The sequence below is a fragment of the Lampetra planeri genome, unplaced genomic scaffold (assembly GCF_965212315.1).
Source record: "Lampetra planeri unplaced genomic scaffold, kcLamPlan1.2.h2 scaffold_683, whole genome shotgun sequence".
Classification (NCBI taxonomy): domain Eukaryota; kingdom Metazoa; phylum Chordata; class Hyperoartia; order Petromyzontiformes; family Petromyzontidae; genus Lampetra; species Lampetra planeri.
In genome coordinates, this window is record NW_027615506.1 from 1 (window position 1) to 9,242 (window position 9,242).

Here is a 9,242-nt window from a genome sequence, read left to right on the forward strand (position 1 = left end):
GTACCTTTCTATGTGACGTGTTGTGTACTCCGTGTATATTTGTACTCCGTGTGTTTTTGATAACACAGACTCTCATAATTTAATGATTTCCATTATATCTAATGACACATGGAAATTAACTGTTAAATACTGAAAAATAATAAAAGCACAGAAGTATTATGATTATGTTTTTTTCTTCTAGTGAAACAGCACTTGCAATAACTGTAAAGATAATGTGCAGACAGGCTGGAACTGCAGTTCTGTATTTGATTGCATGATGGAATTATTTCCATAAGGAAGTATTGTGGAGCCTGTTACCGCCCCCCCCCCCCCACCGTCAACCACAGTTATATCAGCCGATCCAGTTTGTGCCGCTGAGAGAGACATTTGTCCATCTAATATCAGGATGAGACTGTGAATCCAATTTTACTGATCATTTATTCTGAATCTAACAAGCGGAAACCATGAAAGGTACGTTTAAGAAACGAGGAAATCGAATGTGATGCTACACCATGATAATTCTCAACTGTCCACTGTCAATTGCAGAATATAACAGCTCGTTCATCTGGGTTTTTCTAACCTTGTTGCTGGTGGAGCGCTCAGCATGTGTTGGTAAGATGCATTTTCTCACGCAAACAGTTGTGAACCGATTCATATTTACATTGTACACACCTAATGTCTGTGTGTGAACTGTAAAGGTCTTACAGGGTTATGTAGATTTCATAGGATGCTGATAATTACTCTCATAAATGAATTTGTGTCAAGACAGAGAAAAATATGACAACATTCCTGAAAGGTTCCTTGTTTTAGCTGTGTATTGTGATGACGTATTATTCATCCAGGGGTTTCTGTAACCGTGCATGCTGGAAAGATTCTAGAATTAAAGGAATGTTCCTTTAAATTAAGCCAGCATAACTTTACATTCGTTTTCCATGGCAACGTGCTTATATTATAGACGTTTCTCTGCTCAGCTAACTTTGAACATGCATATCTATCCTCTCCTTGTGGAGGAAAAAGTTGAAGTGTCTCATTATCTCACCGAACGGCTGCAGATATGTAGGGGGACAGGAAGCCACAATACGTTATAGGCTATAAAAAGGGACGAAGGGAGGAAGAGGCACCATCTTATAGTGTCCCGACAATGCACCAAAGTATGCGCCTTTTAAATTTGTACTTATCCAGAGACAAGGAGCGACACCCTGCGACTTTCCAAACCTGAAAGCCACTTAAAACTGACCTACTGTATACTATCTAGATATCTAGATAAATATTACTATTATTTCTTGGAGAGGTTTCATACTGTACAGATTGTAAAACCCCATAAGGCACATTTCTTACACTTCAGTAAAACTGTCTGTGCCTCCTTCTTTGCAGTAAATCCCTGCTGCTACTATCCTTGTCAGAACACAGGGGTTTGTGTGAGATTTGGCGCCGACCGCTATGAATGCGACTGCACTCGCACAGGCTTCTACGGGGAAAATTGTACCATTCGTAAGTAAAATTAGCTCAAGGGCACAACCAGGCCCGTAACTGTGTGACTGGGAGATTGTCAACAATGAAAAATGTCTTAACTGACACAGCAAATCGAGCCAAAACCAGATTTGGTTGTTGCTTGTTGCTCGTTTTTCCTGGCTTTGAGCATCTTATACAAGGAAATCCCTCGGGAAAGTAGATAGATTAGTAGGTTCATCATCTGAGCAAGTTCAACTTGCTAATACTCTTTAGTTTAGTTGTCAAAATGTGCCAACATGTATTTTGTCATGGAATTAAAAAGTGGTGCTAACACTTTGTTTTTCGTCTGTAGCGGGGTTCTGGACTTGGGCCCATATGCTAAAAGCCTCGTCCTGCGGTGTTCCACTATCTCCTCACACACTTCCAGTGGTTCTGGGAGCTGGTTTAACAGCTCTTTCCTGCAAGATAGATTCATGAGGTTGCTGCTGACAGGTAAAAACCTCTGTCAGCAAACTCTTGTTTCTTATATTCAGACGAGATGTCGGATCAGAGCACAGAAATGCATCATGTATTTAGACTTTCCTGAACTTCAACTCAATAGGTAATGAATGATAAAACAGTTAAAAATGTCTCATTTTCTGATGATGGTTTAGTTCATCTCCACCACTAAAAAGGAATTAATCCGGCACATTCAGTCAGCCATTATTAAAGCCTTTTAGTCGGCGGCGTCAGGTCAGAACCACTTGTTCTTTATCGTCCGATAGCGCGAAGTGAACTTATTCCCAGTCCTCCAACCTACAATACAAAGTATGGTTACCTCAGCTGGGAGTCCTACCACAACACCTCCTACTACACCCGCCTCCTACCCTCCGGTACCTGAGGACTGTCCGTTGCCCACGGGAACAAAAGGTGAGACGTTCAAACCCACAAAAGCACAGGTGACTCTTCTCCAGAGGAATCAAGACCAAATAATAACAGGCTCTCTTGATGTAGGCAAATCGGTTCTCCCTGATCCCAGCGTGTTGGTCGAGCGTTTCTTCAAGAGACACAAATTCAGACCGGACCCGAGAGGGACCAACCTGATGTTCGCCTTCATGGCGCAGCACTTCACCCACCAGTTCTTCAAGACAAATCATGGCATTCAAAGAGGCTTTACCAAGGCTCTAGGACACGGGGTGAGGACATCATGTAGCTTCCAGGGGTAAAGACACGTCGATCATCTTTTCCGATTCATATCACCCAAAGGTAGACGCAAGCAATTTGTATGGAGATGATCTCCAGCGACAGCTTCAGCTTCGTCTTCATAGAGACGGAAAGATGAAATATCAGGTATTGAAAACCTTTGTTTGGTTGGGTAGAGTTGGGTAGGAGCGTGAATTCATCAATCATGGATTCTCATTTGACAAAACGTAGACTACAGATTGCTGTACAGAAGCTATTTACACTGTGTCTGCTGTGCCCCGTCACCGCGACTTAATCTCACGCACCTTCCCTTGAAACATTGCTTGTTCCCAGTTAGTAAATGGTGAGATGTACCCCCCTACGGTATCGGACGTCCCTGTTCACATGGTGTATCCGAAGGTGTCCCTGTCAGGCAGCGTCTGGTTGTGGGTAATGAGCATTTCGGCCTCCTGCCTGGACTCACCATGTACGCCACCATATGGCTGAGAGAGCACAACCGAGTCTGTGACATCCTGAAGGCAGAACATCCCACCTGGGACGATGAGCAGCTCTTCCAGACAGCCAGACTTATCATCATTGGTAAAAAGCTGTGCAGGCCATAAGTTGAAGGCCGTTTCCACATGGATAGTTGGTCTTTGTCCAGTTCTGTGCATCCAACGTTTGAGTGAGGCTGATGGTTTTGTGTTATGCCCCCACCCCCCAGGAGAGATCATCAACATTATAACTGAGGAGTATGTGCAGCATCTGAGTGGTTACTACTTCAAGCTGAAGTTCGATCCCGAGCTTCTCTTCAGCGAACGCTTCCAGTACAGCAAACCGAATCGCCCTGGAGTTCAGCTACCTCTACCACTGGCACCCACTGATGCCCGACAGCTTCCTCATCGACGGGGACGAGATCCCGTACTCACAGTTTTTCTTCAACACCTCGCTTCTCATGCATTATGGGGTGGAGAAAATGGTGGATGCTTTCTCTCAGCAGCCTGCAGGACAGGTAACGGAGAACGTATCGTCCCCTCGGTTTGCCTTTACGTGTTGTCAGTGGATTAAATTTAGACCTGTGCTCAAGTAGGAGAAAAGTGTAAATATGGAGATGTCTTTGAGAAATGAACTCTGCTTCTCAATCAATTCATTCCCTCAGTAGGCATTTTCATAGGTTGATGGTCTTAATCTCTAGCTGGTTCCTCCTCATCAAGGTTTGGTTTTCATTGTCATCCTGTTTAGAGTGAAACGAAGTGTCTCAGCAAGGAACGTCTTAGGATGACGACCGTGTCACTTGACTTCATGTTATTCTGCATTAAAAAGAACAATAATAATAATAATAATACAGAAATATTCATGTGGATGGAACTGGGTTTTCAAATGAGTTGATTTGTCTGTGATCAGATAGGTGGTGGTCACAACTTCCATGAGGCTGTGCTCAGAGTGGTTGAAATGGTGATCAGAGAATCCAGAGCCACGCGTATGCAGCCCTTCAATGAATACAGGAAGAGGTTTAACTTGAAGCCGTACACCTCCTTCCACCAATTCACTGGTGAGCAACTACAAACAGCAACAGTGCAGCAATTGTGTATATGTTTATGACGGTTTTTGCCTATATTCCAGCAAACTGACCAGCTATTTCCTTGTAAAAGCATGTTCGAAACAAGCTCATTTCCCACCTTCATTTTAAGCTAAGCTACTTAGCGGTAACCTGATATTCACTGTGTCACTAAAGTTTTAACAATGTACTCAGCCAGACTAGCCGTCCCCTATTTCCAGTCTTTATATTAAGCTAAACATCTCGTGATACGCACACACGACACCGTCACCTCATGCCTGCTCAGTCACCCCATGTTCTCCCTTGTCCGATCAGATGATGAAGACATGGCCAAAGGGTTGGAGGAATACTACGGTGACATTGATGCTCTGGAGTTTTACCCCGGTCTCATACTGGAGAGGACATATCCTGATGGTATATTTGGTGAGAGTATGATTGAGATCGGTGCTCCCTTCTCCCTGAAGGGCCTGTTTGGAAACCCTATCTGCTCCCCGGAGTACTGGAAGCCCAGCACCTTTGGAGGAGAGACGGGCTTCCGTATCGTGAAAACGTCCACTTTAAAGAAACTGGTGTGCCTCAACACCAAGTGGTGTCCGTACGTGAGCTTCCAAGTTCCACAAACGAAGGCAGAGCCCAGAGAAGATTCAACAGAGCTCTAAATAAATCAGTCCATTTCTGATTTTACTGTGTTTTACTCTGTAATTGATTAAATGTGGACACAACTGTCCATGTCAAGTGTCTTTTTTTCCACGCTGATGTGAAATGACGAGGTCTGACGCCAAGGAAGGTAAAGATTTTAATGAGGAGAAGAAAATCACATTTCTGACGTGAAAAAATTTGAACCTGTTAATCCATGTGCCTGCATTGCGTGCACTCGTCTAAACATCGACAGAGCTCCTCATACCTTTGGTTTTGTACAGTGTAACAGTCACAGTCACATATATTATGGTGCTGCAACAAGTTGTGTACCGTCAGAATTTTTTTTTTTCTGACAAAGAATTCCTTGGCAGGTGTGTTAAAAAAGAAAAAAGGTCCAAACTGCACAAGCGTTAATTTACCTGAACTAACCCATAGTCAGTTACACAATAGACAGAGTTCCTACATTTATAAGTTTAAAACCACACAGCAACATGTGCAATTATTTTTTTTTTTTCAGTGGTAAAATAAAGTTGGATACTGTGAAACATATGAAATCAGATCAGATAAGATCAGACAGTGATGAAGGAAGTGCTGTACTTAAGTTACAAACACACACAGATGAGTGTGGATGAATACAGAAAAATAGAAAAATATCTTTTTTCTATTTTTGGAGGAGTCAAAATGTAGACCTTTTTAATGTATGGAGTCTGTCAATATATTACATACAATAGCAAGCAACACTACAACCGTATATATACGACATAAGTTTAATCTCAGTGTACCTCGAAAAATGTCAGTAGTCTACCAGTCATCAGTCATGGCCCTGCTGGGTTTCATCTATCCCCTGTCAGCACCTTCAGGACAACAATGATTCTAAATGTTTTAACCATTCATTTTCAGCAGAATATTTTCTTATTTACACTAGTTTGCAATTTAACACACCTACATGTAATAAAATAATCAGTCATCATTCACCAATTTAGAATTTTCGCTGCTGTGTATTCTCTTTTCCTCAATATTTTGACGCACTTCTTTTATACTCAGTGTATGCTCTGTGTTCAATTTTTTGTCTTTGGATTTGACACATATTCAACTCTCTCTCTCTCTCTTTTTGCTACTTACACTGATGTAGTCTGGCGGCCCCCTGTTCGTTTACCTGACTATTGGCAAACGGAGGAGTTTAAAATAGTTGAAATGGAATTAGAAACTGAATTCACATGAGTGCTGGTGCCCGCTGTCATTGCAGCAGAGGCTGATGGGTAAAAATGGATATCCACTGCAACAGTAGACAGGCCCAGGGACACTTGGTGGGAGAGGAGAAGGGGAGGGGTGCCATGTGAGATGCTCAGGCTGTGGTGGATGGGGCGGAAAATGGCTCGCTGCTCTGCAGGGTTAAGGAGGAATGCAGGCCCTCCTTCCTCCTGTCTGTGTGGCAGTGAAGGGGAAGGTGAGCGTGATGGTATCGGTGATGCAGGAGGCAAAGCGTCCTGACACGGGCTGTGGTTGTCTCCTCCGCCGTGACTGGGGCAGCTCTCAGCACACTGCAGCTGGATGGTTGGCTGTGGCAGACTGCCGCTGGCCTCCTCCTCCAGACAGGAATCAACCTGAAACAGAGAGGCAATACTGAAATACTGATGATACGTGTGTTTCGTTCGCCAGTAGAAAAGTGTGTTGGGTGGCACCACAAGGGTGTATAAAAGACCAAGCCTTACAAACACACTGGGAGGTGTGAAATTTTTAAAAAAAAGCATGCTGAATATTGCATATATTGAATATTCTTGCATTCATGTTTTTCTGTGATCAAACCTTTGTGTCCAGAATGGGCTCGGGATAGGTCTCGACATTGACTGAGTGGTTGTTCAGAGCCGGTTGCGTGTCCTCTTCAAGGGTTTTCTGACGTGGGCTCCATCTGCACAGTCACCAGGCTCAGCCCTGGAGGTCTAGCATGGGTGTCGGCGGTGTTGGGGCTCTGTTCGATCACCGCCATACACTCATCGACTTCAAAAGCTCTGTTAAAGGCAACAAAAGTGTGTTTTCATGCGCCAGGTTCCACAGAGAACTGGAGGAAAACAAAAATGGATGCACCTGTTCTCATATGTTCGTCCCGCAACTCGTCGTTCAGTGTGGCGTATGGGGACCCCCCACATTCCTTTGTGCTGTCAAGGATAAAGGATAAGTTGACACAAACTGCTCCTCTGACTCTCCCAATGTTTTTAAAGAGCCATTGGGAACCAGCTGACAACATGTTGTACAAGCACAGAACATGAAACGATTCTGTCTTGACTGAAATGAGTCATGATTTCGAACCTGCTCGGCTTGTCGGTGCAGGTTCATTCTTCTGCAACCATTGAATAGAAGGTAACGGTGATGAAGATAAAGGCCAAAGAAACACCCCCACTCCCCACTACGATGGGGATATCATGTTTTTCCAGTATCGGCAGCCATGATGGAGACTGCTGTGTCACTCTGGAGCGTACAACATATAAAAAAGTGAAGTTGTGTTTCTTTTGTAAGCTGTTTATGACACAATGCTGTTTTTTTTTTTGGGGGGGGGGGGGGGGGGGGGGGGGTTGACCTACCTGGGATCGTTGCTGGTCATTGGTGATTGGGAAGTGTTCTTTTTCAACCCACTCTGTCAGCTCGGTATCATTGGTTGATTTGTCCACTGGGCGACCTTGTTGTTGACTAGTATTCAGTTGACTCGAAATATTGACGTGATTCATGACAGAAATGTCGGGCTGTAGTTCTAGAGGCACAGAGGTCGGTTTGGGGGAGACTGAAGGCTGGATTTTATCAAGGTTTTCATGCCAGAGTGGAAATGTTTCTCTTTGAGGTGGAGGAGGTTGTGACTGAGGCAGCGGGTGAGGTGTTTAAAGTGGACTGGGTTGTTATAGGCGATGGCGGTTCTGGTTGAGTGGGTGACGGAGTGGGGCTTTGGGTAAAGGATTGTCGAGGATAAGGCTGAGACATTTGTGTGAGGGTCAGTGGAAGGTGTCGTTCGTTTGTCTCCACTTGTGATGACAAAGCTGGAGTTTACAATCGTTGGAGAGGTCTGAATCCAGCCTTGACAAAGCCGAGGGTCCACTCGCAGACAGCTCGGACAGGGACTGAGACCTGGACATCTCGGTAAAAGCTTCTGTGGCAGTCATAGAGGTTGTTGATAACTTGTCACTGATCTGATGCTGAAACTCTGCAGCTCTCAGACGACTCTCAGTCAGTCCATACTGGATGTGACTCGGTGTCACTTCTCTATTTAGCAAACGAAAGCACCTCAACAGCCTCTGGCAAGTGAGTGAGGTCAACTCCCGACCGGAAGTTTGGATGTGGAGGAGGTGGCAACATCGGAGGGTGCATCTGAGTGACTAAAGGTGGGGTCGGACCGGCAAGCCGATGTTTCAGAGGGGGTTCCAGGGAACCTGCCGGCGTGTTCAGCTCATCCACGGTGCTTCTTGACACTGTGTTGGTTGTCGTATCACAGTGTGATGAGGAGCCTGTCAGCAGTTGAAAAACAACAAGTTACTCCCCAGCGGTCTTTGTATGTATGGTACAATTTAAACTGTCATCCCAAGACATACATATGGTGTCCTTATGGTGCGCTGCCACTTGAGAATGGTGGGTCTTCTTGACTTTTTGTTCAAGCGCAGAGCCACTAGGAGAAGAACTTGGCCTTTCCTTGCTCGTGCTGGTGTTCTAGAAAATCAATTTAATCAAGAAATACCCTTTTGGTGGGCAGATTTTGAGAGAAAGGCGTCTTATGTACACTCGTTTTAATGTACTAATGCCACAGACCAAGTAATATCTACATCATATATCTACATGCACGTACATGTACATGTACATACATACATCATAACAGGTAATGCAAACACACTCCTACACACGGCACCTTTACACTTTTATCGCAGTGTGTGAGAATGCACATGAAAAGTTCCCAAGCAGCACACTCAGCGGCCAGAGGCCAGAGCAGAGGTTGTGTCGTCATTACTCACAGCAGACAACACCAGTCTCGTCTGCTCGCTTCCGTCAAATGGACGATCGTCGGCTTAGGACGCAGCATGAAAGAGAATCAGAGAGGGTGCACATCATCACATCATCTACGTAATAACAGACATGTTCCTCCAGATGTGGTGTGATCAGTTAACGTACCTGAGACAGACAGAACAGTGCGTCTCTGCTGCTGTCCAGCGCGGTTCTCAGCAGTACAGTAGTACTCCCCAGCATCTGACCACTGCATAGATGAAATACGCAGAGCGCCATCTTCTACAAAGGAGACAGGCAGAGGACAGGGGGAGGTCTGGACATCTGTAGGTTTGTAGGTAGCTTTAAAAGCGCCAACCTTGCTTGAGAGCCTCACCCATCAATGTGTCTGTCTTGGGTGTTGTCGAGGAGGGAGCGTGAGTCGGCTCTGCCTCTGGTCCAGGTATATGTGATTGGCAGAATCCCGACGGCTCTA

At 44.9% G+C, this 9,242-nt stretch overlaps 1 protein-coding gene across 1 annotated transcript; it reads left to right on the top strand.

The window, feature by feature from the left end:
- Positions 1 to 443: 443 nt before the first annotated feature.
- On the top strand, positions 444 to 4,809 carry LOC144741735 (prostaglandin G/H synthase 1-like). The gene is given in 15 exon segments (XM_078624239.1): positions 444 to 450; positions 1,354 to 1,470; positions 1,784 to 1,811; positions 1,813 to 1,876; positions 1,878 to 1,923; positions 2,196 to 2,296; positions 2,298 to 2,340; positions 2,425 to 2,606; positions 2,677 to 2,760; positions 2,947 to 3,010; positions 3,013 to 3,192; positions 3,317 to 3,426; positions 3,428 to 3,604; positions 3,997 to 4,144; positions 4,466 to 4,809. Coding segments are annotated over 15 exon segments (1,695 nt in total).
- Positions 4,810 to 9,242: the final 4,433 nt, after the last annotated feature.